A 27,149-nucleotide genomic window follows, 5' to 3' on the forward strand; every position below is an offset into this window, starting at 1 on the left:
CTATAGTAATAAGAGTGGTGTGTGCAGGTACCCGGTTCGTGCACACGTCGGAGGGGCGGTGCCTGATCACGCGTGTGGTGCCGTGCCCCGAGTGCATGCGCGACGCGCAGCAGCAGCAGCAGCAGCAGCACGCCGACAACCACGAGGAGCGACTCGCGCAGGTATCGTATGCAGTATGACGTTGGATTTCGTCACCTTCAATCTATTTGTTTTACGGATCAGGCGTTTTCATACCATGTTTAATTATGTACCACAGGAGCTGAGGCGACTGGAGCTAGGTAATGGCGAGGTCCGCAGGCTGCGTCTCTCAGAGGAGTCCAGGACCTCGGACGGGGACAGCGGGGTCGGCGCTGAATCTAATGGTAAGTACTGACAAAAGAGACACATTGAACGTAGAGGTGTATAAGTGAGATCATTTATAATATGTCGTGTTGGTGCAGCGTCGTCGCGGCTGGGCTCGGTGGAGCGCATAGTGAACGAGGCGGCGGCGCCGAGCGTGGTGTACGGCTGGACCGTGGAGGAGTGCATCCTCGCCGCCTGCACCTCGCGCCGCCTCGCCTGCGCCGCGCACGCCACCGTCGAGCTGCGCCACCTCGCGCCGGACCTCGTGAGTACACCGGCTCTACTGCCGTGACCTCAGGTAACGAGTGGTGTTAACGTAACATGACGTCGACAGCTGCTACTGGACGTGGAGGAGAGTGCGCGTGCGCGGTGGGAAGACATCACGCGCGGCGCGGTGGCGGGGCGCGGTGCGTTCGGCACCGTGTGGCGCGCCACGTGGCGGCCGCCCGGAGCTCGCGAGCCGCGCAGCGTGGCGCTGAAGGCGCTGCAGCCCGTGCCGCCGCCCGCCGGTGCAGACGCGGCCGCGCAGCAGGCGTACCGCGCGGCGCAGGCGCGGTGGGAGCGCGAGCCAGCTGCCGCCGCGTGCCGCGCCTACTGCGGCCTGCGGCAGGAACTGAGCATCGTGAGCCAACTACGGCATGCGCACGTGGTGCCGATGCGAGGCGCATGCGCGGCTCCTCTGGCGCTACTGCTGGAGCTGGCCCCGCGCGGGTCGCTGGAAGCGGCGCTGCGCCAGTACGCGGGCGTGGGCGCGCGGGTGGGCGTGCGAGCGGCGCGTGCGCTGCTGCTGCAGGTGGCGCGCGCGCTCGAATACCTGCACGCTGCGCGCGTACTCTACAGGGACCTAAAGGTAATGACCTTGAGTCAACAATTTCAATAAAATAATTTCCCCCATATACTATAAACGTTGGACATCCGATTTACTTATTGCCGAATTAAATAATGCAGCCCTAGTAAGTCGTCGATGGTACGTGATGGTGTGTGTGTTTCAGTCTGAGAACGTGTTGGTGTGGCGCATGCCGCTGCCGGCGGAGGCGGCGGACGCGGAGCGCAGCACCGCCGCCATCGACGTGCATGTCAAGCTCGGCGACTACGGTACGACCACATAGAACTCTGACTCTCATAGAACTCTTAAATGTTTTGTATTTTGTAACAAGTTAACCTTGTAACATGGAGCACATGTAATATTTTATAATGCAAACTTCGGTGTATCTTTGCCATTCTTTATGTTCAGGCGATGTACATAATATGTTTTGTTGTCTATGAACAGGTATGCTTTAGTTAAAGATATATATATTGTGTATGCAGGTATCAGCAGGCTGGCGCCGCCGTCCGGCACCAAGGGGTTCGGCGGCACCGAGGGGTTCATGGCGCCGGAGATCATGCGCTACAACGGCGAGGAAGAGTATAACGAAAAGGTAACTCCACCACACTCTACTAGTTTAATATACTAGGATAATGTATTAACTGACGTGGTCTGCAGGTGGACTGCTTCTCGTATGGAATGCTGATCTACGAGATCATCACCACGCGGCAACCATTCGAGGGACACGAGGCGGTCAAGGAAGCCATCTTGGAGGGAGCGAGACCGACGCTGACGCCAAGGGTAAGTTCTTGTTTGCATCATCAATGGACATTGTTTCGGCAGCCATGACCGTCACTCGTGTGTCAGGACCTGGAGTACCCGTGCTGCATGCTGGAGACGATGCGGCGCTGCTGGTCGGGCTCGGCGGAGCTGCGTCCGTCGGCGGCGGCGCTGGTGTCGCTGGCGGGCGCGCCCGAGTGCGCGGCGCTGTGTGACGCGGCGGGAGCGCGCCCGAGCCGCGCCGCCGCCGCCGCGCCGCTGCTGCTGCCCGACAAGGGGCTCGGCGCCGAGCTCTGGTACGGCGGCGGCGAGCCCGAGCGCCTGCACACGCTGCAGGCCACGCACAGCGCCTTCACCAACCACCACACCGTGCGGATACCGCCGGGTAACCACATGCAGTTACATTATATACAGGCTGAGGAAACGCGGAACCTTGGACTTATGTTATTGTGTGTCTGCAGACAAAGCGGAGCCGGTGCTGGTGACCGCCATCTGCAGAGTGGGCAACAAGATGTGGGTCGGAGACTCCGCGGGGAGGCTGCTGGTCTATTCGTGAGTAATCGCAATGTGTCAGTTAAACTTGCGTTTAGCGTTCAGTGTTCTTTACACGTAATCCACACAATAAGACGCGGCGCACGACAGCTGGATATATTGTCGCTATAAGGGTGTTTGTTCGTTTGTGTCAGCATATCGTCGTGCGCGCTGTCGTGGAGCGTGCGCGTGCAGGAGGTGGTGGGGGGCGCGCCGAGCGGCGTGGCGGCGCTGCAGCCGCTGCAGCCGCTGCAGAGGGTCGCACTGGCGCTCGCTTGCGGACGGTGAGTGAGCCCTACAGATTGTTCTCCTTGAGAATCACGATTCACCACTTCTCCTTGGGTCCTGTTGGGTCAGGTTCCTTTTAACTATAGTTACAACCTAAACAACAAAATTTAAATAAAGATAAGTCCAAACAAATGCGGCTTTAATAGAGCCTTTTATGGTGGTGTTGTGCGTTAGGTTGTTCCTGGTGACGTCGTCGCGGCCGGAGGCTGAGGGCAGCTTCGTGCTGACGGAGCTGGGCGCCGCGCAGGAGCTGTGCTGCCTCACCGCCGTGCCGACGCCGCACGGGTAACTCTTCCCTCGCTCTGACAGTGCTGACGAGTCGGTTTGATGTTATACCTGGCGCCGTGTCGGTCAGGTTCGAGGTGTGGGCGGGCGGCGACGGGCTGTACGCGTACTCGCTGACGGCGGCGGGCGTGTGCGGCGCGGACGCGCTCGCAGTGGCGCCGCGCGTGGCGCTGCTCGCCGCCGCCGACACCGAGCCGCACGTCTTCCTCTACTGCGACCCCGGTATCACTCACACTTTCACCTACAACATTCTTCATTGCATTTTCGCTCTAATATCAACAATTGCCGACCCATTAACTGTCTCTGGATACACATATTTAAAGCTTTAAAAAAAATTGAAATAGCTTCTTTCAAATCTTTTCCTTCTTGTACCCAATGACTTACTACTTACACTATTTCGAGAAATGGAAAAAAAAGTAAATCAAATTGTTTAATGACATCTTTGCTGTATTTATGTGACATCTTAATTACCTCAGATGTGACATGTAAGACATTTGTTGTTGGGTTTAGGTGTGTGCGTGTACCAGTACTCTGTGCGCACGCGCACTCAGACGGCGCGGCTCGACTGCAGCAAGCTGGTGCCCTGCTCCGAGAGTTTACAGTCCATCGCCATCGAGGAGCACCTCAACGAAGTGCTGTGTCGAGTAAGTCTCTAGTTGAACTGTTGCCGTCTGGAAATTCATAGCTATCATGGTGTGAGGTATATGTGTGTGCGCATGCGCAGGTGACGGCGCTGTGCACGCTGCACGGCGCGGTGTACGCGGGCACGGCGTGGGGTTGCGTGATAGTTGCCGACGCCGCCACGCTGCGACCGCTCACCGTCTTCAGGCCTTACGAGGAGGACGTGAGTGCATCATAATACTGTTGTTGCTTTCATTATAATGATAAGAGAAAATTTGTAATATGTACTAATACAATAAAAAAAACTTTGTATATTGTTATTATTATATTTTTGTTACATTTTAGCTTCATATCTACAAATTATTTTAAATCGTATTGTTGCTTGTACTCACTCTGGGGAGGCTGTTTGTAGGTGCGGGCGATAGTGGCGCTATCGCCGCTAAAGGGTTCCGATGCGGTGCCCATGATCGCGACCTTCGGCACCGGATACCGCCCACTACTGCAGAGATATGCGCCCGCGCAGGTACATATTACACAAATGAGATACACTACATAAAATTATATCATGAGAATCGACTGTTATCGATATTTTCAATACTGACATCCGGGATACGTATTTACAGATCGTACAAACATTTCTCACAATACGGAGCTCTCATGTATGCTCTTTCGTTTCACGATAGGTTCAGTACATTCAAGCGATAATTATGTCTTTCAGAACAATTCAAACACAACGCAATACAGCGGGCCGCACTGCCTGCTATGGCGTGCTCAGCGATGGCTCCCAGACTAAATGTGCTCTATACAGAGCGGGACAGACATATAGCGTCGGCAGTGGAGTGAGAGAGACAGATGTATTTGATCGTTCTACATCTGACATGAGATTGGAAAATGTAACATCAAATCAAAGTCATTTATGTGTTTGGCTGTGCTGATTAAGGTATTAGAAAGAGATGGAGTTATGTTGTCATTGTTAGAGTGAAGAGGATAAATATATGATTGTAATAGGTGTAAGTGTTCGCAGGAGTAGAGAGTTTAAATACGAGGTTTGGATCTCAAAAATATATCAAAATAATTTATTAGTAAGAAACGGATTTACATGCATAGTCGGTCAGATGGCAGCTAATTTCAGTGAAAAATTAAGATTCAAGAAAGAGACAAAATATATGATGTTATTGTAATATTATAATGTGTGAAGCAAACATACATATAGTCAAACTGCGATCGCTTAAGAAATCTTACAGTAGCTTTAAGCATGTCTGTAAAGAGAAATGCAGCTGTACTGCCATGACTGGTGTGAGCGAGATACATGGTGTGCCCTAGATGTAAGGTTAGACCAGTAGAAAGAGACACAAATATAAATTTATTTGGTGCGACAAGGACGGAGCGAGGCTCGTTAAATGAGTTTAGCCTTACTAGACAGTTGAAATACTTGAATTTTCTTAAAGTACATAAGATTTTTTTTAATATTATTGATCCCATTACAGTTACATTCGCATGCTACATCCTTTGTACTAGGAGATCAAAAATGATGAAGATTAGGTTCTAGACATTAATACAATAGTTTCGTACATTTGATTTTGTACTTTAATTTATATGTAATAGAAATACCAATTAAATTATTAATAAGACACATGTCTGAGAAGACAGTGTTAAAATTAATAAAATTAAATTAAGAAGCCCTCTATATTTCAATTATTAGCACTCAACTCATTGGCGCGTCGTGGAAACATCTCGCTATCTCCCTCGCACGCCCGCGCTGTAACGGCGATGACGTCATTCGAGTTTTTACCATTTATACTATTACTCATTTATAAGCTATCAAATTAAAATCCTTGTAACTTTATCGTTAAGGGCTAATTTCTTATCAATTTTCGTTTTTTTTGTAATAATGTTCTTCTGATAAAAATAATTCAAAATAGACACACACTGCTTATGACTAGACTATTGAGGTATAGATGTACATTAGTTTTGTTACAACACAGACAGATATCCATGATTATCCGCAACAGATCTTTTAATATATTAATTCAAATCTCATTCCGTGCCAGTACATCACATATTTACACATTAAGGCGTTGGTCATGCAGCCGCGGCGGAAGCGCATTGTCATGGATTCCCTGAGCTTTTGTACTAATTATCTGGCAATGTTGCCCAGATATCTTACTTAACAAGTCTGATAATTCATCACACGACTTTTTGTATATTAGAAAAAATCACGTGGAATCTAAACTGTTATAGATTGTAGAGCGTGTCAGCGTGCTACCGCGCCGCCAAAAGTGGCTTGTATGACCCAGTATGGTTTCGTTTAGTCAATGCATACAATATTTAGATACGTTTTTCTTCATCACAATATGTATATAAGTTAAGATTCTAGTTCACAGAGTTTACCTCTCAGCCGGTTGTTTTGTTCCCTACATCACAATAATACTCTATTTTCTAGATATAAATTGTATTTTGCCAAAAATACTTTAGATAATATAGGTTTAAATTTTTTGCTAGGTCTATGTGTATCGATTTTTTTATTTCGGAGGTTCGTTCGTATACGCACACAATGCCCTCAAATCATATACTGAACTTAAAATCCTTTTTAGTCTAGGGCCTGTGTTACAATGTCTGGGTAAACGCTAATTGTGGAATCTATACTTCTATACTATTATATAAAGCTGAAGAGTTTGTTTGTTTGTTTGTTTGTTTGTTTGAACGCGCTAATCTCAGGAACTACCGGTCCAAACTGAAAAATTCTTTTTGCGTTGGATAGCCCTTTGTTTGTGGAGTGCTATAGGCTATATATCATCACGCTATACCCAATAGGAGCGGAGCAGTAATGACTAATCTCAGGAACTACCGGTCCAAACTGAAAAAATATTTTTGCGTTGGATAGTCCTTTGTTCGTGGAGTGCTATAGGCTATATATCATCACGCTATACCTAATAGGAGCGGAGCAGTCATGGCTAATCTCAGGAACTACCGATTCGAACTGAAAAATTATTTTTGTGTTGAATAGCCCTTTGTTTGTGGAGTGCTCGTAGTTATATATCATCACGCTATGACCAATAGGAGCGGAGCAATGAAACATGTTGCAAAAACGGGGACAATTTATTAGTTTTGAGAGCTTCCGTTGCGTGCGCTGCGTAAACGGTTAAAGTTATGCAACAATGATGTATGACGGGATTGTTCCTCTTAAAAAGTTCTAAAAAAAAAATTATAAAACAAAGTCCCCCGCTGCATCTGTCTGCCTGAACGTGTTGAACTCAAAAACTACCCAACGATTAAGATGAAATTTGGTATGGAGACAGTTTGAGACCCCGGGAAGAACATAGGGTCCCGGGAAACTACTACTTTCATAACGGAAAACTTTAGCCTGAAAAACTTTATAACGCGGGCGGAGCCGCGGGAAACGCTAGTATAATATAAAGCGAAAAAATACAAAAGTCAAAGTCATAAATAAATAGTAATCAATAGAGTACTATATGATTTAGTTGTTTAATACATCTGTTGGATAACATTTATATGAAACAGGCAAACAATTATTCTCGACATTATCTTGATTGAGTAAAATCTAGTAGATTCTAGAAGAATAGTCCCAGTGCAGTGTCGTGCGAGCGAGCCTCCGTCGCGGAGCCATTTTAGTTATCGCTGCGGGAACCTTTGGTTGTGCGTCGATCTGTGCTTACGTTTACTTTATTTATTATGCAACGTACCTTTGTGACTGATATCATTTATGCGATGTTTTTTTTTTTCATTAAATATTTGAAATCTATGTGTCGTTTTTTTACCCTTGTAGTTAATAGACGAATGTAGACAAATGAACTAGAGTTTTACGTATTGTGAATGATCAACACCTCAAGTGCTAGGTTATAATCACCGACCCGTTTTAACAGAAATAGCGGCTAACCCGAGATGCTATAGCAATCTGCGCGAGGGCGTGTCTGCGTTGTGGATATTAATTATTCAGTAACTGTGAGAATGACCTGGCATTTGCTACGGCCTTGTTCAAAGTAGTACTGAAGGCTCGGCCTAAATTATAGCATAGGTTTATTTTTAACATTGTTGACACTAATCTGCAATACTTACACAAATATTTTAATTTAAACAACTGACAAACTGGATTACTTCTGGTCTTTGCCACACGGTAGTGTGATCAGTTTACTTATCGTCTGTTATAAGTGAATTCGGAATTAGTAAACACTTCATTGTAGTCATGGTAGGTGCAGTTTGTTTATACTGCGTTATACTTGCGGCGCAGTCGCCAGAACTGTGCCGGGCTGTCCTACTACATGTATACCGGCTGACCCCGTAACGCGACTCATCGGAGCAACTCATTATGGCTGGTTTCTAACGATATTATGTTTGGCCCCACTACAATATAATCGAATACGTATAAATGACGGAACACTCTCACAGCTAGCTCACTTCCTCCACACATATCACATGTAATACAAACCAAATCGTGTCTGCCATTTTTTGTGGTAAATTTATTATAGAGCTTATGATTCTAGAATTAGATACCTAATTTTAAATTCTACGTAGGGGTCTATGCTAGATTAATAAAAAAAAATGAGACATTTTTTTCAAAAATAACGAAATTGCCGTTGCACAATAGGCCTCTAAAAGTTTGGTACCTACGTTTATGACATATTCACACCCTCAATTCACAAAAATTCTTTCTGAATTACATTCTAAGGTCATAATTTTTTAATTCGATTGACCAGTGACTTCATACTAGTGTTTTATGTCGACAGTGTAGAAACAAGTCTTAAACCTTGCTGTATACGTATGAATAATGTTACCGACGTATCAAATAAAGCGGCAATGGAAGACAAAAATGTAAAGACCAAGTGTAGTACAGAAGGCGCGGCAGGACCGGTTTCGCGCAGTCTGGCGGGAAAAATATGTTTGGAATGCAGTGATCGGACGCCGCTTAAAACGTTGTCCGATACTTACCCTCGTTCGCAGTTATTCTTAAATATACAGGTGAAATGGTGATGATGTGCTGATACACACAAATGTTAATTTCAAAACCTTGATGTGGATATCGTCGTTCATTAATGCTTCATAAAGTATATTAGTAAAAATGTATTCTTTTAATTTTTTTTCTTATTTCAGTGGATCGAACATTTTACTGTACAGCAAATTTTTATTTTATAAGTATTTTAATTAAATTCGAGTCGTGCAATGTTGTTATACGATTTAGTAGTATAGAATAGACGCATAATATAATCTTGTTTGACCTGGTTTTTACACACTACTCCGTTTTTAGCTAGATAGTTATAGCTAAAAACTAAATAAGAGCCATATTATAATTCTCACACTAAAATAAGCTACGAACAATACTAATATACAATTTAGGAAGCTACAAAAAGCCTTTTACTTCAAAGATTGGCAGCGTAATGCGTTGATGATTCCTTAGAGATTGAAGATTTTTTATGGATGCGATAATATCTAGCCATAATTTCTCATGGGAATAAATTACTGGGATCAAAATAGCTTGTGTTAATTGAAAAAATAATCTAAGTATTTGTTTGTTAAATTTCATTCCATTTGTTCGGCTGTAGCTGCGTTTAATTCTATCATTAAAAAAAATTATAAACTATCGCATTTATAATAGTTACTTAGTCAAAGAAATCATTGAAAGTTGTGTAAGATAATAAGATAAAACATTTTTATTTTATCTTATTAAAAAGTAAAACTGTGTGTGTGTTATTTCATGATCTAATTAATGTTGCGAAGGTTTTTGACCTTGCCAAATTATTAAAGTTTATAATTTATTTAATATTTTATGGAAACTGCGATTGTAAGTTTCGGACCGACAAACCGCGTTCACATTGGAATAGGTTTTGTAAATACGCGAACGAAGCCGAACGTCGCAACTTGCAAGAGGCGCCCAACTGTCAAACGAAACTTTTTAACAATTTGTAACTTTTTCCGTCTTTCCTTACCTTCCAAAACTAAGTAAAAAGTGCTCAAAAACTAAGTGAAGTATTATTTCTAGAGTAAGAATGTGTTCTATGTGATTTATTTACGTGATTAACAAAATTATAACGTTAGTAAATTGAGTGACTGTTTTTAGACTTATCACCTATTTTGGATTTTAAGTAGAAGGAGAAAGGATCTTCGCCCGGCATAAGGTCAGTTCTGGTTATATTTACGGTATTGTGTTCGTTTGAGATACGTGTTGCAACTCTGTTAAGTAGTTCAAAAGATATTCGTGGAAAGTAGCACACGAAAGCCGACACGCGGCACTTTGCTTTTTTACGTTTATAAAGTAAACAAGAATATTTGCTCATCGCGCCGACTGCTGCTTGTTTGAATGTGTTTCCTTAAAAACGATGTACGTTGTTCATAACTTTTTAAGTAACTTTACTTTCATTATTAAATTACCTCCATTTTGCCGCAATATGATCTTTGAATGCAAAAATGCTGATCTAATAAGAAAATATCGACGACTTACCGCTGTCAATTCGTATAAAGTATTCTGACAAGTTGTGTGAAAATATATTTTTATTATCTGACTGTAAGTGGGTTATCTCTTCTAGCAAACATAAGTGACACTTATATATTATACAATCTTGTAGCTGTGATTTTAAAAATCTAATAAGAATATATGTTTTTAACGTTATAAAACCTATAGTTAGAAGTTACCATTATTATAAATAGTTCCAGTGTCCCATAGTTGGCCATAGACCTGGAGAGATCTCTTGTAAAAGAACAACTAAAAATATGATTTTGAATATACTATGATTAGATTTTTCAATGTTTTAAATTTAGGCAATATTCACATAAAGTTGCAGTCGAAAGAAACATATTCTATGCACACAAGAAGTGCAAAAACTAATATTAATTTTTTTTTTTGCTAACTGGTAAGTTCACTAGGTTGCTAGTTTGATGTTTAGCATCACACCAGTCAATAATCCATCACACCAGAGCTAGTTTAACTAATGTTACACACAACGCTTACTGATTACATGGCTAATAAAATTCTACAAACAGTGCATACATAAATATTATGAGAGCTATTCCCAGAGGCGTAGTAACTGTAGGGTTAGTTGGTGTAGTTCACTGGGGACTTGAGGTTAGCAAACACCTGGATACGGACCTGTACCTAATGATCTTTTCAAAATAAATGTATGAAAGGAAATAGTTTCTACGAACAGTTGTTAACTATTTTGTTGCATACATTTATTTTGAGAAATACTCAACTAGTTTCAACTGAAACTATCAAAAACTTGATATGGAGGCCTTTTTTCTTCCACCTGGGTCTCATTTGGTCAAAGCCACCTCGGGTTGATTTGGATATACTGAGCTGTGGGGGCTCATTCTTATGTGCTCCTGGGCTCTTACCTATGTTTGGTATCAAAATAATAGGTACAAAATACCCTTTTACCATATCTTGATTCTTACCCTCCAGGGTGACATAAAATCCCTTAAACATTCCTGAAGATACCCAATTTTAAAAGATAGTTTATTGAATTAAGAAAAAGTTCAAATTAGTTGTGTGTATGTAAATTTTAATTTGTAAATTCTCAAATTATTTTCCTCATTTGCTGATATGATGCACAAAAACGATCAATATTATTAAAATTCTGATTACTCATGGACAGCTTTCTTATTACTTCCATTGTAGAATAGTTACTAAAATAATATAATGTGCATAATCTAAAATGTGAAATAAAATTGATGCTCATTATATCACTTGAACTGCATAAAGTAAGTAAAAATGTGATGTAAGAAGCACTTTCACTATTCATAAATTCTGTTACTCTCTGGTGCATGTCCATGAGTGAAAACACAACTGTTGTGATAAATCTATACTCATACAAAGATAAAAGTTTGTGAGTTTGTTTGTTTGTAGGGGCCAATTTCTGGAAAAACTCAACCCCTTTTAAAAAATATGTTATTAATAGGAAGCTAGGAGTAATAACTCCTAAGAGCTAATATACTTTTTATTCAGAGAAAATATAAAGCGGGACTTTTATTCCGTTACAACATTTTCATATGGCCAAAGCTAATCTAAGATAATGTCTAAATCAATTATATATTTTACCTACTACAAATTATACATATAACAATCCTATGTGCACAGCAACAGCACGCATAATGGCTGATTTTTTAAGGACATACTTCAGCTATTTCTTTAAACATAATGTTGACAAATATCTGAGCTATTACACAAAATATAGGGAACTTTGGAAATACATTATGCATTAAAAAATTATTGCAACATAAGCTAATGTTTGCATCCCCAAGACAACAACCGCAAAAAAATTTTCGAATCAGGAATAGATATCCATTTAGGATCGAAAATAAATCTTATCGTTTCAAGGACTATCTACGCACCCGCTTGACCATTGTGATTGTAATATAGGTGATAACATGTAGGCTATTGTTTATCGTTTATAACAGGGCAGTGCAAGTGCTGCACTCGATATCTCTCAAGGAGAGCTGACGTCAGACGCGCGGCCGATCGGAAACAGTCATGCAATAATTACACGCAGTTCCTTAATTAAGCCCTATTATACCCCAATGCTGGGCACGGGCTAAGAATTGAAAGGGGTTACGCCTTTTTTCATAACGTTTGCCTAGCCTAGTTATGTTTGATAACCTTTACGTACCTACGAGTCATATTGTGATGGAGTTATACTAGATTTCCTTATGATGTTTTTGTACAACAATCGAGCGATTTTGAATAATAATAATAATAACGCTTAATCAGTTCATTTTATTCTGCTGTTTCCAACGTATTAAATAGGATTTATTTACCTAGAAGGAAGTAAAATAATTAACATTAATTTGATGTGTTCTCGACAAAGCATGAAACTACGAAATAAATTAAGGTTTGTGCCCTGAAATTTAACCTGAAATGTCTATCACGGACGAAAATTTCTGTCTCAATTAAATTTTCACTGTTAATAACTGTAAATACGTGCCTTAATTAAAATAAAAAAATCCATAACGCCGTAGTCCAGTAGTCCGGGTATAACACTCGAGGCACGGGTTTGATTCCCGCACCGTCATAAGTGGTGCGACCCGCAAATTTTGTCGACCACTATTGGTGATATTATACCTGCCTAGTTATACTTGCATTATAGGTACTTAATCATATTACCTTCTTCCGATGGAAATAGGGCAAACCTTGATAATTCCTAAAACATAAATTAGCAGCGGTTTCCTAAGTGTTGGCCGAGCGCCGCGCCGTGTGAGGCGACCATCACGTCACTTGCACCACTCGCTGCAGGTTTCCTCATCTGTATTATTAGATTTGCCTGATTATGTGACGGGCGGATAAGGTTTATAATCTAGTCAATTATAATCACATTACTTATATGTTTTGTCATGCTAGGCTTTCATTGTATTACGTAAGAACAAACTCAGTCTGTTAAGTAAAAATAGAGTTATAACTTTTAACAAAGACAAGTAATAACACTGAGGAATAGAGACTGCGTAAATAGCGCAATTAAAATGTACAAAACATGATTCAATATGTTGGTATAGTAAACAATAAGTGAAGAGTTTGTTTGTCGATGTGTCTGCGGCGTGTGAACCCTTGCGCTATCAGCTCGCGACCTGCGCATATCTTCGGTATCGACTGCTCGATGAGTCGCCGTCGCTGTAGTGAGCGACTATTGTATATTGAAGTGTAATTAGTGTCCAAGTCAGCTCGACATACCGACAGGCTCGAAGCGAATTCGTCCGTAACTGAACGCTATGACGTATGAAATCGGGAGGTCAACTTTGCCAAACAATTTTATTGGTGTAAAGTTCTTATACATAGCGTTACATGTCAAAAATGTGTAAACCGGTATCAAATGCGAGTGCATTATTCGTAGAATTTGAGTAATGCGGTCGACCTTCCGCGCCGCGTCGCATTGCTCGTTGCGATCGCTATGTTGTGAATCGCTGCAACTAGTAACTGAGACCTCGGTTCTCCATAAATTATCAGCAGAGATGACGCAAGCACGACCAAGTCAACAATATTGTAAACATGTAAATGGTAGCCCTCAACGTCTTTCCCTTCCGCTTCTATACTCCCTACGCAATAAAAAAAATCGCTTCAATGGCTCTAATTGTCTTAATTATTTATTACTTCATAAATAAGATTAACGTGAGACGATGCAATATTTTCGCCACAGCCTCTCACCGTGTTTAACGCTGACTTTGATGTAACAGCGCCATAAATACTGAGCTGTAGTGAGACAATGTTTTCATTGTGAAGTCATCCGACCTTCGGCAGGACGTCGTATGACTAATGATTTATTGTTAAAGGTCATAAGAAAAATTATATATGACGACCATACTATGTGTTCCTATAAGTTAAAATTGTTTCCGTATTTTTAATTTTTTTTGTTGAACTCTGACATCACACAAGCAATAGCGGGGAGGCGTATGCTCCATAATCACAACTAGGTCACATTTAGAACCTTCGAGATATCTTTGGGACTGCACTATACCGTCAAGCGCACGCCGCTGTGTAGGTTGCATACAGTAGACCAAGTCAGGAAAACGCCAAATATTCTGTCCTATCATTGATAGGGATTTTTAATTATTCGCATAATATATTATCATTTCACTTAGAGCAACCATGACGCCGCTGATAAACTACTTTCCCTGAGACGTATGTAACGCGAGCCGACCTTGGCATTGTTCAAACATTAGCGCCAACCAGATAACGAACTCTGTGCTTCATGCAATATGTCACATTCATGCACAAGTCAACAGATAGCAGATGATGAGGTGTCACAGAAGAAATCTATTATGGTTGATTGACGCATAGGACATGCTGTGCCTTGCAGCGCTAATAATATCTAGTACCTGCCTATGTCATCTTACAATCGAGGTGGACGTGAAATTAGGCCTTCCCCACTGTTGAACACCACAGGGGCTAAGAATGTCTTGGCGATCATTATTGATGAAAGCTATATACATATATATATAAGCTACGTCCACCTTGGACCGACGTCTTGGTAAAGGTCTCAGGAACACGCTGGACGGAGGCCGCTTTCGACAGGTCTGTCTGGAAATCTTTGGGGGAAGCCAATGTTCAGTAGTGGACTTTATGTGGCTGATGATGATGATAATATGAGCGAGGATAATATCGAAAGTTTTTAAGTCTTCAGTAATCTCACTGAGCGTATAAAAACAAACTTCAAGGCACATATAAGTGAGAGTGATGAAACAATGCCACGCTCGTTATGTCGAACGAGTTTAGCCTATAAAGTCAGCCTATGACCTATTCTGTAAACAAAATTGGTATTATTTTAAATAAACTTAGCTTACTTTGATAAATATGGTTTAAAAATAAAATAGGTCATTTTATTTATATAGACATTTAATATAGAGAGAGTGAGTGAGTGTCACAGATGATACAAATCAAAGAGAATTATAATAATACAAATAATACATGAGGAATAGACAGACCGATTGCAGTGTCACTAGATGGCGTTGTCAGTGGTTTGTATTCAACCCTTTTTTAATTATTTATTATCAGTTGACCTCTAATATTTTAACATGTAAATATTACTAGAGTAGTTTCTTATTAGGGAAAACTTTCGTTTCGTGACCACATTATGTATATTGTCATTATGAACTAAAAAGTTCGTGGTCGTGGATGTAATTACCTATTCATTCATAAGTTCTGTATTTGGAGTAAGTACATCGAAAAGGTTTTATGTATAGTGATCCTTTTAAGAGAGCAAAGAGGTCACAAAGCAACGCAACAGTTTTAAAAGCTTTCATTTTTTTTAATTCTTTTGTTTGTATGCTGTTGCATTTTTGCACTTTGATAGATGAATTAGAGGTGTAACCCCTGCACTCCTGTTTTCCGTTATTGGGAATTTTGTCTTCCGAAATAATTTTGACAGGATAGGGATAGCTGGAGGACTCTCGTTTCGGAGGCCAAGATTCATTTTGAGTCGCTGAGCCAACGGAGTCAGTAAATGAATTAATGTGGAGAGACCCTATCGGCATATTAGGTTTATTTTTATCCTAATTTATCTGGCACAGTCCACTTGTTTTTATTCTTTTCCAATGTGGGGTCAGCGCAACAAATCCGACTCCACTGCACTGGTCCAAACGTGTTGAAGAAAGAATATGGCTTAGTTTCGGAACCAGTGTAGTAGTGTAGTGGAGGTGGTATGGGCGGTCCCGGTCGGCGCTTTTAGGGGGGCGGCGAAATGTCTAAAATATATATTTTTTTATTTTGATTTAGTTTTTTTTATATTTTGTACCAATAACTTAGGGGCGGGAGGCATGGCGCTTTTTTTATTTTCCTCAAATGATCTTTTTTTCGTCTGCCCGGTGAATGGGGCAGCATAAATTCACACAGATTCACGATATAAAAAAAAAAATCCGAGATTGTGCGAGACGAAACGATTATAAAATTATTTATTATTTTAAAAAAATATTGTTTGTGAGAAAGACATGCAAGCAACATAGTTACACAATGTTTCAGAGCTGAAGGTCAGTTACTTAATTTTTACGAAAGACTACTAAATTCATACTTTGTATTATTAAACTCCGGTACTTGTGGTGGCACCTACAATACCTACATGCCGCAGACCGCAACGTGTCAAAGGAAACATCAACTGTTTCGAAATCAAGCTGAATATTTGTGGGTCACCTTGCTTATATTAATTTTACCAGAAGCCTTTACTTCCTCTCTCCCTTCCTTAAGTAGTTTCCATTTCTTTCTACAGGGCGTCCAAAAATTATTGTCGAAGCTGTCGAGGCTCTATTATAATCTTTATTTCAAGTCCCCATTTATTTACAAAATTGCTGGTAAAACTAGTCATTCCTTTTTGTATCATTGTCTACAAGCTAGCACAGATTTCTAAGAAGTTTTAATGTCATGCGCAAATAACTCCATTAATTACTGGACGTGTGAGATAATTCGCGAGTGCTGTCACTCGGCGGCACGACCGCCATATTGGCAGTTTCCCGCCACTGTCACGTATGCGCGCGCATTAACGCATTTTGTCACGATCTGACCAACATGGCCGCCTCACGGCATAATAAAGATCGATGCTTATATGCACATCGATTCGATCCAGCTTAGGCATGGCCCAGATTCCCTTCCACGAAAGGGGAAACCATAATATGTAGGTTGCGCTGATGTTGTTTATTGCGATTTGTATGTATATTAACTAAAACCATATGTGTGTTATGTACATACGCACATCTAATTCTTACAAATATTATAAATTTGGATTTGTGTAAATTATTGGATGTTTGTTAGAAGTAAACGCCATGACACCTGAATAGATTAAAATTTGGCACCCGGATAGCCCATAAACCTATATTAATTTAACACATAGACCACTTTTGATCCCGGTAATTTCCTCCCGTGGGTAATAATGGGATTTTTATAAGTATAATACATAGCGTTCGCGTCATTCAGTTGGCACTATGAATCGTTTCAGTGTTTTAAGAACTTTTGTAGCGGGAAATTTAAACGCGGGTGAAGTCGCGAGCAACACCAAGTGATATATAAATACAGAACAAGTTGACGCCATTGACGTTGAAAATTTGATTTCATTTTCTTTGAACTTAACCATGAGCAGCGTCGCTGTTTTCGGAGATTTCAAACTACCCGCATGGAGACAGGAATAGACGGCGAGAGAGCACCTTAAGCTTTATGTGTAGCGCCTTTCACCGGCCATAGAGTGCACTAGTTGTCTACATCCTTGTTACAACAGACATCCATCGTCCATGTAGTCTATATTATTATCTATCCTAATATTTGAAAGAGGAAAAGATTGTAGGTTTGTAGCGGCTAATCTCTGAAACTACTGAACTGATTTTGAAAATTATTTCACTAAGTGCTATAGGTATTTTTATCTCAGGACATTTTTATTCTATAAAAACTTCGTCACGCAGGCTGTTTAATAATCTGACATAACAATTGTAATTGTGTGTGATTATGACGATAGCATCGCAGCGGAAGGAGTGATTGCAATGTAAAATATGTTCATAAACAGTCAATTTGCAACTTGTATTAAACCTGTGAACATTTATCATTATTGATATAAATAAATCGTTAATAAGAACGTTGAATAAGAAATATGCGGTGTTAACCACAGCACGCCCTTAATTAACCTCTATAATATGCCACCTGAGTTTCCTCAGTTGACATCATTTCTTATCTCTCGCGTGCGTTCTGCTAAGTATTTTCAACAACTTGCTTCGTATTATTAGAGTTTATCGCAATTAAAATTAATGAAGCCCGACTAACTTTAAAGTTATAAAAATACTCAACTAAATAATAAAAATTGAAGCAGCATTGCACATCACCGCTCAAGGGTGATGAGTCGTCGTCGTCATCAACAGCCTTAATTTAAGATGTCTACATTTAAACCAATTTCTGAAGTCAGCGGTCGTGCTGGGAACAGGACACGCCCGCGCGTGCGCACTACTGCGACCTCAACATTGCCGACGAAACATTTAAAAGTGAAAATGGCCGGCACGATACATCGTGAATGCCAAACTAATAACAATTCCTTTTGCAAAACAAAAAACCGGCCAAGTGCGAGCCGGACTCGCGCACCGAGGGTTCCGTACACACCTGTTGGTATATAAGTGGAAGTTCACCCATCACGACAATCGAGTCATGGTATTTTTATTGCAAAATTAAATCCATAAAATTACAATATGGAAAGCTAAAGTAGCATAAATTAACTAAAAAATTAAGATGTTCGTAATTTTTCCTTTATATGTGCTATAAAACACTGCTTCATGCCAAATTTTAAGATCCTAGGTCGACTGGAAGTACCCTTTAGGTTTTGATTCCCTTGCGAGTAATTGCGAGTTTGAAAATATGCGGCTTAAATTGCTGTTTCTTTAGATTGCGTTGACATAGAAGTTTGATTTTGTTACAGCTTAAAGGTATTATAGACCTGAGTATTTAATATGAATTTAAATTTAATACCTGGGCCCTTATTCTGTTCGATAGTGTAAACGCGTAACGCGGCCGTGTCATGTTATCTGCGAGAAATGTGCCTGGAATGGTATTCTGTAAGCCAAATTTCTATAGTTCTAAACATGATGCGTTGTGTTACGTGCTTGTTACGCACTGTTAAAATAACGTGCGGGATAGAGAATAAGGCCCCTGTACGCGTTCATGACGAAAGGGGTAGTAACTTTAACATTATTAAAAATATTTTGATTATATGATGCGTCTAAAAATTTACGGTTTTCGCAATTTTTTTCTTTATCTGTACTATAAGACGTTGATTCGTACCAAATTTCAAGATTTGCGGAAATTTGTAGCATAAACGGCTTTATCTTTTGATTGCGTTGGCTTAGAAGTTTGATTTTTTCACAGCTCTAAGGAACAGTAGACCTGAGTATTTGATATTTCAGCTTGACACCTTCGCGCGTTCTTGAGAAAAAGGATCTTGACAGACGGACGGACGTTCCTTTCGAGGTACGGACCCCTAAAAACTATGCAAAAGCGAGATTTACACATAAAGTGCCACAAAGGATGAAGGAAAAATAAATATAATTATTTTCAGAACTGGAAATCGGTAAAGCTTGTAAAACCTTGACATATTTTAGTTCACAGCAGTCTGTACAGCACTTACTAACTAGGTTTATCATCTCGGTACATGAGATGTTAATTAATAATTCTCAGAATACCACTTAATTATATGCAGGGTCATTTTGAAATCGCGTTACTAAGTTAAACCACATATTTATTTACTTGGACATAATACTTTACAATAAGTTACTTGAGCCGTAGATGTAAATAAAGTGATTATAATTTTCCGCGCCCTAAAGCCACTACTACTACTCTCAGAGAATTCGTCGCAGGGCAATATCATACTATCAGTCAAAAATACACCCACACACATATTCGCATTAAACTACAAAATGATCAAAAAATCTGAAAACTAAAACCAGGATTTTTCGTAAAAATATTAGATATTAATGGATGATTTTTGGCGCACTGTCAGCAAAGGTGACGACGAGTATGTGGGTTCATTTGGTAACATAATGTCAAAATATCCCTGTAGAACAATGGACGGAATATGATTTCTGTCCCCTGTGACGTAACGCTTTAAATTAAGAAACTGTGAAGTAGAGTTTATCTCATATTCGCCTCGTATTTAGTATCGCCGACAAATATTACAAAAAATGTATTTGCATTATTCCTCACTCGCCGATGAGATCATCGAATATGGTCATTGAAAATAATCACACAACGTATTTTTCCGCTTCGTATAACCTAATATCTGTCCTATTGCAAGACCATAAGGTGGACGGTTGATTAATTCATTTTTTATTATCTGTGATGACGTCACGCTAACCGCTTTGCTTTTTTGCTTTGTCTATTTATACTGTTTTGATTTTTCCGTTATTTTTTAAATAGATAGTTAGGCTACGGGCGTTTTGTTTAGTGCTTCTATCGTTGTTTTACCTCCTCAAGTAATGCCTTTGGGGTTTGTGCTGCGGGTACTTTTCATTGTGTGCAAAACCTTGTGTGTCCTTCACACCTCGCATCTGTCGTAAACAAAAACGAATGCAACTTATGTTAATTGCGTGTAAAGATACTTAAGATGTTTTCGGGCGCGTTTTTTATTGTTTTCTCTGTCTCAGTTTTTCAAACAAAGATGGTTGCTCTAATTCGCTTCTACTAATATTCAGCGTACAAAATATTATATTTCAGGTGGCTATTAACTCATTTTCTTCTAGGTCTTCTTCATTCCATATTAGGTATGGCTTTTACAGATTATCAGTTTTTTTCTCATGATTATGGAATGCAGGAAATGCTACACAATTGGACGATTATGGATTAAAGAACAAATAGTGACCGAATTTCTCTGGATGGGCTAACCGGCACACCTCTCGTCTCTCGGCTCAGAACCATTCGATCCACTCAACAAGGACCACCAGTAACACCTTGCATTACACTCTTGGTTGTTACGGCATCATAATGTAATGAAGTTCCCTGCATGACGCCGCGGCGCAGCGCGTGTCCAACTACCACAAACTACTTTATAAATACTTGCACGAATATAATCCCGAAAGTGTATGTTTATACTTAACGGCTGATGAATTGGGCTATGACCTCATGCGCAAAGTACAAATACTTATTTGGCGAGGTTAGTGTGTTACATTCCATCTGAGTAGAACGCGCTGCAATATTTCCGACGCCAAGCAAATCTGTGCTCTGTTGTATTCTGGTTTAAACACAAGAAGGACAGTGGCGGCATTAACTGAGGACCTTATTAGTACATCACCTTTTAATGAAGAAAGCCTGTAAACCACGTACGAAATTGTTACAACTGGAAACTTCTTTTCTTAGTCTCCGCTCGTCGGGCCTACTAGAACAGTGTATCACTAGCTATAAACAGTGTAATCTTCCTCAACATTGCCAACATGAAGTACGTTGTAATTCATGGATTTCAGTCTTGACTTCACGCGTTGTTTGGCAGCCGGATGTCCTCGTCTCGTTTGACTCTCGTCTTCCATTATTCGATATTATTTGGGCTCCCTGTAACTGTCGCTTCAGGATACAAACACAAAAGTTCGCTCGAACTGAGTTCCTCAACCAGAACCATGAGGATTGTACTGAATGCGTATCATTTATTGTGCCAAAGCAATGCTCTGGTGACTGCCGCAGAATGTACTAATTTGTCTCGTTTCCTGCATGACCGCATCGGGTGAGCCGACTGGCTATATGACCATATATTTATAATTTATTCCCTTTGAAGACTTTGTTCATGGTTTGTACCTTTCCCTTCATATCCTTGGATGACGTAACGTCAGGCTAAATATGGGACAGAACACCACTATTATGTCGTTCACTATCAGTTTCGTATACAGCACATTTTGGTCGGCTCTCTACCACCAGGATTTGAAGTTGACAAAACCCTGAAAAAGCCACGAAGAGGTGAGTGAATTCGTCGCCGGTCCGTAGATAGAGGACGGTTGGCAACCCTAGGGTAACAATATTACAAAAACCAAGCTACTAGCCGATTCCTGGGGTATCATTTACCATCACATTATCACTACTGTCATGTTTATATTAAATTTATAATGTTCGATCTGAAATCAAAGCCAAGATAAATTTTATTTTAAAAGATTTATTTGAACTTTAAAAATGCATCATTGACTATTTGCATTGACAATGTGTAGGTCGCAGTTGGCATGTTCTAAACGACATGCATAATCGTTATGCTGTTCTATTGTTGACGCTGAGTGGAGGTCAGGTTGGCTTTCATTTGTTTTTAATTAGTGAACACAAATGGACATCACATTATCACATAATGCCATATACGTATGAAGAGAAGCAAATTGCAAAGGTTTTTTGTCTTTATAAATCTAAAGTTAATTGTTAAAGGAAATATTTTGCAACTTTATATTGCCCCGCTTTTTTATTATTTACGATGGAACTATCTTATATTTGAGTTTGAATTATACAAACTAATAGATCTACAAGTGATAAAAATATAAAATCAATCAGCCACGAAGCTAGTTATCCTCATTTGTCTCCTTCCCGTTTGTCACGAGCAGAAGTGACGGCACGCACTGAAATCTTTCTATTTTTGGTTAAAATACGATTTTAAAGGATATCCTTTGTAAAAAAATGCATTTCCCGGTGAGGAACTGCGTCGTTAAAGTCTTGAGTAAATATTGGAAGCTGTGAGTCAGTGACAATTAGCTAAGTCCATTTACACATCACGATATGTCGGAACGATACTAAAAAAATACTGCAAAGTTGATTCGTAAATAAAATCGTGATGCCCCTTTTTGGTGGTAGAAGGTAGCTATAACTTTATTTTGTATAAAATGTAGTGTTTATTTTATTTTTCACTGAAAATGTTGCAATATTATCGAAAGGATGTTTAACAATATTGTCCAATCCTCTAATTCATACACCTAGACCGAAATATTGTTTTCAAATTTTATACGTTTCAAATTTCATAAAACTGTTTACACCTTTGAATCACATCAAATTAACGCCTGATGAATTTAAATTTAGAATTCAGTTAGATTGCTAAGTTTGCGTGACTGACATGTCAGAGTCGTGTCGCCAGCAGGTCGTGTGGTGTAAACCCGTCGCTATATATAGCGGGCGGCGGCGGGTGCAGCGCACGTGTTCAGTTTCGGCTGCCACATGGACGCACGCGGGGGGTGTACAGCCCACCGCCGAGCCGCTACATGCCGGGCTCCGTAGACGTTAGGTATTAGATGTCACTAACATACTCAACTAGAACTGAGGGCGGATGATCTATACTAATATTATATTGAAGAGTTTGAACGTGCTAATCTCAGGAACTTCTAAACTGATTTTGAATTTTGTTCACTTATATGAAGCTACACTAGGTACTCTTGAATGCTATAGGCTACTTTTTATGCTGGAAAATATTTATCCCTGAAATCTTTTTCACGCAAGTGGAGCCGCACGCAAAAGTTAGTATTTGATGAAATATGCCAGGCTACGCTGGTATGCGAAGGTTGACAGAGATGCAACAAGCGCATAAGGTTCACCTAACTCATTTTGACATACGGTATTGAAGAGTGCGAATGTTTCACTAAGCCTACTTAGTTACTTAACGAGGCTAACTAATAAAACTTACTATCCCTTGACAGTTATAAATGTGGTATCATGATAGTAGCTAGCTAGTAGATACAGCGTCAATTTTTATCGTCTATGATTGGTGTCACAGTTCTAAAGGAGTAAGTATAGGACGACAAGAGGCAAAGCAAAGCAAGCCAGTAGCATTATTCTAATGGTCAGTGCTTTATAGACACTTTACGGGAAACGTATTTCACGACGAAGCCTTCTATCCGTTCACAAGGCTCAAGTTATATTCATACCTTCATTGACATTACTCAAACGGTTTTTCTCTGATTTGTTTTTATAAAACTTGATAAACTATCTATCCTCTGAATTAAAACAGCATTAAATTAAAATAGCTGCTGTTCTTGTATTACCAAAAAATATTTTTCTTCGAGAGTTTTAAGAGTGAACGCGTGACAGGCGCGCTTTCGCATTTGTACCACTCTACATGGATGTTTACTATGTCTGAAGAGTGAGTGAATTCGATTGCCCAAATACCATATTCGCAACGCATTCATTGTGCGCGCGCACACTTTCCAGACGGACTCGCGCGCGCGGCGTGTGCGTGCGCGAGTGAAACCGTCCCAGTGGCCGCACTCACGTGACCACTATATCTCAATTACATTCAACTTATACGGCATTTATAAAAAAATATTAATAAAAACGACAATTAGTAATAATCCTTTTATTTTTGATATTTATTATCGCTGTTAAATGATTCAGAAGTTACACTGAAGGGTGAATGATGTCACTAGCATAAGGGTGCGTAGATGCGAGAAGGATAGAGAGATTTTCCCACTGAAGGTTAATCTTCTACGCTTGTTATTTTAAAACTATTGTCCTGTTTGCATCTTAAGCCCGCGGAAGAATTGTCATTTTCCTCAAAATAATCTCGGACTGGAACCAATAGTTTGACCTGGTTCTCTACTGTAAAAATAAGAATTTTGAACGTATTTTCTTGAATTTTGTATTCACAACAATAGCCGAAATAAAATCGAATAAATATCTAATCGGAGAAGCAAAATGTTGCCATTATAAAACATAGCGATTTAAATTATAAATTAAAATAATCTTTACATGTGTAAAATATTACAGGAAACGTTGAATAGGTGTTTATTATTATTAAGTAACGCTAGTTTGACGTTTGATATGGTTAATTTAAATTCGATATTAACGTTCCGAAGGCTCTTTACCAGTTTAAGTAATTCGAGCAGTCAGTCGAGCAAAGTCTGGCCCGAAATTTTCAGAATACGCCAATCCTAATTCCAAACACGAGATCTTTTTTCGATTTAGAATGCCCCACTGGTCTAGGTGCCTAAGCTAGTGCTGTTTATTAGTTTTGCCTAATAATACCTACTTCAGTTTTAGCTATCGTCTATGTTACAATGAAATATAAAAAAGTGAAACTTATAAGGCGATCATGGTCATCTTTACATGATGTCTAAAAATAAATACCTCTGACTTTGTCAAAGGTGATTTGTCCTCAAAAAGGAACATTCATAACAAATATTTAATGAACTCATCAGACGTGACTAATCAATTCGCGTATCGTTTTCACCGGATCATACGCAGTGCTCTATTATCTCGGCCAATAGTGGAGAAGCACCTCTATTCGCCGCGCGCGCCAGTCCGCGACTGACGCCTGGAGCGCGTGCCCGTGCCGCTCGACCGATTCTATGGTGCACTTTTTACGGAAGCAGTGTAGTGGCCAGTGTTGTGTATGTGCGCTCTACCTCCGCAGTGATTTGTTTATGGATTTTTTTGTTTGAATTTTGAATTTGGATTGCAGTCCCGACAGGTTTGGCGGCTGTTTGGGAGCCGGTCTTTTATCACAGCCAAAAGAAAATATAATGATAAAAAAGGCATTATCAGTTTATAGATTGACAGACTGTTTAGTGCTCTGCAGAGCTCTGTGTTCTCTGATCTAGATACAGACATGTAATTAGTCGTCAACCAGGACATCCGTTCATTCACTCAAACGGTTTGCTGTTTTAGATATGAACGAAGTTAAAATGTAGAGACCCTAGGATAGGGGATGATACCTATAAAATTATTTCTTAGTTGACTCTTATTCAACAAATAAAGATAATACAGTTATGTTAAATATAATGATCTTTTAACAAATTTCTTAAGAGTTGGTTAATTTAAAAACTTTTGGGAATATTTTAAAATTAAACATGATAAGAAAAGTTGTAAAATATAATTTTGTTGCTACCTGTATTCACCATCCACCGAGGAAACTCATCAAATGCTCTTTAATTATAAATCTGTCGATCTCGTGGTCTAGGAGAGGACAGAGAACTATCTCTTGCTTCAACCTCGCTGCTCATTTTTCAGTTAGAGCCAAAAACGTTGCTTTTATTTTTTTAAATATTTGTGTTAATTTTTAGACTAACATTTCCACCAGGAAGAGATATAGTGTAAAAGGAAGCTTTGCCATTATCGTTCTTGCAGCTCTGGGCAACTACATTATCTAATATTGTATAATAGCCAATATATTGGTACCTGAATATCGATTTACCGTGAAAAACCTGACAAGTCGCGTCGTATCCAGAAATGCATAATACCGGTGACCCTATTAAAGATGCAAAGCATTCTTGATCGCCTGTATACTCCGCTACCGCCAAGAGCACCACGGTCTACGTAAACATGTTAAATAATGTAACGGTTTCCATCCCACTCACAAATAAATCCTGGTCTACTCTAATGAGTTCTTCGCCCTTCGCGTCCGGGAGGGTAATTTTTCAATTAATTTTAATAAGCGTCGCCTCGAGTATAAGCCGAGGCGACTGACCCGACGATAAGTACTCGAAACGGACCGCGATGATATAAGTTAGGGATTATATTAAAATAACGCTATCAAACAGTGGCGAAGGGACTGTCCAACCCGATTCTTGCTGGGCCCTTATTCTGTATGATAGTGTAAACGCGTAACGCGGCCGTGTCATGTTATTTTCGAGAAATGTGCGTGAAATGGTATTCAGTAAGCCAAATTTCTAGTCCTAAACATGATGGGTTGTGTTACGTGCTTGTTACGCACTGTTAAAATAACGTGCGGGATAGAGAATAAGGGCCCTGGTTTCTCTTTCGTCATTTATGTAAAATCTAGTTATCATTAGAACGATTTGCAGGAAGCATTTATGCATACTAGTGCCTATACTAGGTGTCGGTTTCCCTTTCGATAAATTTCATCATTCGCAACTGCTGTCAAATCATCGCTATGGAGAGATATTGTCATGTTTGATTCAGGGTAGTGGACAAGTAAAAGTATTTTTATGGAATTGTTTGATAGGATCGCAATGTCTTCCGAATCAGTTTTTCGTTTCTACTACACCTCACATCCAAGGGAGACCTAAAGATTTGCATTTGGCGGCGTAGTCCTACTGCATCGATAATTAGGAGTGTTGTATTTAAATAAATACAGTATACCCAAGTTACAGTCCTGAGTCCTGACCATACATTAAGATACCGTGTATTGTGGCTACGACTTGTGGGGAACTTCACCATAATTGCTCAGACCTGAAACAAATATGCGCAGATCAGTTTTCCTCCAATACGAAAATCGAACCGGCACTCTCGTTCCACGGCCGGCTCACCGAATGCGCGTCGGAGGCTGTGAATTTATTATTTTTGTTCTCTGACGTCATCAAAATGAATATGTATGCTAACAATAACTAAGCGTCTGCTCATAAAAACTTTCGGTTTTTATACAATTACTTAAGTGATGAGACAATTATAACGTTCACTTGTATTAGATGTATAGGACTAGAAAGAAACTTATAAAAAAAATCATAATCTATGGGAGAAAGATACAGGATAAACGAAACACATGAAGTAATTATGATAAAATTAAAAAAGATTTCATATTTAGAACCAGGGGCGTAGTTACCACCGTATCCCCCATTTCAGGGACATGGCGCCACCGAACTTTTG

At 39.9% G+C, this 27,149-nt stretch overlaps 2 protein-coding genes across 11 annotated transcripts in view; both read left to right on the plus strand.

Moving 5' to 3' along the window:
• Window positions 1–4,592, plus strand: part of LOC115454215 (leucine-rich repeat serine/threonine-protein kinase 1) — a 34,472-nt gene extending 29,880 nt beyond the window's left edge. Inside the window, exons 37-52 of the mRNA XM_037443305.1 lie at window positions 28–161; window positions 257–362; window positions 441–607; window positions 677–1,192; window positions 1,335–1,437; window positions 1,651–1,760; window positions 1,826–1,948; window positions 2,015–2,312; window positions 2,389–2,479; window positions 2,614–2,742; window positions 2,921–3,031; window positions 3,102–3,253; window positions 3,542–3,675; window positions 3,756–3,875; window positions 4,065–4,175; window positions 4,371–4,592. Of these exons, the coding sequence (XP_037299202.1) occupies window positions 28–161; window positions 257–362; window positions 441–607; window positions 677–1,192; window positions 1,335–1,437; window positions 1,651–1,760; window positions 1,826–1,948; window positions 2,015–2,312; window positions 2,389–2,479; window positions 2,614–2,742; window positions 2,921–3,031; window positions 3,102–3,253; window positions 3,542–3,675; window positions 3,756–3,875; window positions 4,065–4,175; window positions 4,371–4,445 (2,480 nt within the window). The 3' untranslated portion in view covers window positions 4,446–4,592. The remainder of the gene's footprint in view (window positions 1–27; window positions 162–256; window positions 363–440; window positions 608–676; window positions 1,193–1,334; window positions 1,438–1,650; window positions 1,761–1,825; window positions 1,949–2,014; window positions 2,313–2,388; window positions 2,480–2,613; window positions 2,743–2,920; window positions 3,032–3,101; window positions 3,254–3,541; window positions 3,676–3,755; window positions 3,876–4,064; window positions 4,176–4,370) is intronic.
• A 4,891-nt stretch (window positions 4,593–9,483) lies between these two features.
• LOC115445806 (spectrin beta chain) overlaps window positions 9,484–27,149 on the plus strand; it is a 74,181-nt gene continuing 56,515 nt past the window's right edge. For 2 of the 10 annotated variants that reach the window (XM_037443306.1, XM_037443315.1), the window contains exon 1: window positions 24,810–24,934. The gene's annotated coding sequence lies outside the window, so the exon portion shown is untranslated. Of the gene's footprint in view, window positions 9,784–24,809; window positions 25,015–27,149 lie in introns of those variants that run through there. The other 8 variants (XM_037443310.1, XM_037443313.1, XM_037443314.1 and 5 more) reach the window with 7 other exon arrangements.

The sequence above is a fragment of the Manduca sexta genome, chromosome 26 (genome assembly GCF_014839805.1).
Source record: "Manduca sexta isolate Smith_Timp_Sample1 chromosome 26, JHU_Msex_v1.0, whole genome shotgun sequence".
Lineage (NCBI taxonomy): Eukaryota > Metazoa > Arthropoda > Insecta > Lepidoptera > Sphingidae > Manduca > Manduca sexta.